Raw genomic sequence first — 409 nt, forward strand, 5'->3', positions numbered from 1 at the left:
CCCCGCCCCCGAGCCCCGGGAAGCGGCCCACCTGCGGCGGCGCGGGGAGACAGCTGCACTTACCAAACAGGGTCAGGGCCATTGTAAAGACGCTCGCCGCCGCCCGCCGAGTCCACGCGCTCCTCCCAGGCGGGCTAGGGATCACCTCATCGGCCCGCCGCACCCACACCTCGGAGGGAGTGGGGTGCCCGATGGGGCGTGCTGGGGGCGCCGGCGCCCGGGGAGGCTGCAGGCCGGGACGCGGGGGACCGCTGCAAGAAAAAGTTATTCACGCGTTATTGTCGGGCGCACCGGGCCCAGGGAGCCCCGCTAGCTCTCCTCGAGCCGGCACTTGTCGCTGCTATCAGGCGCGGAGCGTGCGCGCGGGAGAAGGTACCTGCGAGGTGGGAGGCTTGGCCGCGCGCAGTGG

General features: G+C 72.6%; 1 protein-coding gene across 2 annotated transcripts in view; it reads right to left on the bottom strand.

Annotated features, from left to right (window-relative positions):
* The window catches only part of CHN1 (chimerin 1), a 202,453-nt gene extending 202,050 nt beyond the window's left edge, over positions 1-403 (bottom strand). For both annotated transcript variants that reach the window (XM_011943992.1, XM_011943993.1), the window contains exons 1-2: positions 377-403; positions 64-251 (exon numbers count right to left, since the gene is read on the bottom strand). In XM_011943992.1, coding sequence (XP_011799382.1) covers positions 64-82 — 19 coding nt within the window. In that variant the 5' untranslated portion in view covers positions 83-251; positions 377-403. The remainder of the gene's footprint in view (positions 1-63; positions 252-376) is intronic.
* Positions 404-409: the final 6 nt, after the last annotated feature.

This window comes from Colobus angolensis, unplaced genomic scaffold (assembly GCF_000951035.1).
Source record: "Colobus angolensis palliatus isolate OR3802 unplaced genomic scaffold, Cang.pa_1.0 Scaffold224, whole genome shotgun sequence".
NCBI classification, from domain to species: domain Eukaryota; kingdom Metazoa; phylum Chordata; class Mammalia; order Primates; family Cercopithecidae; genus Colobus; species Colobus angolensis.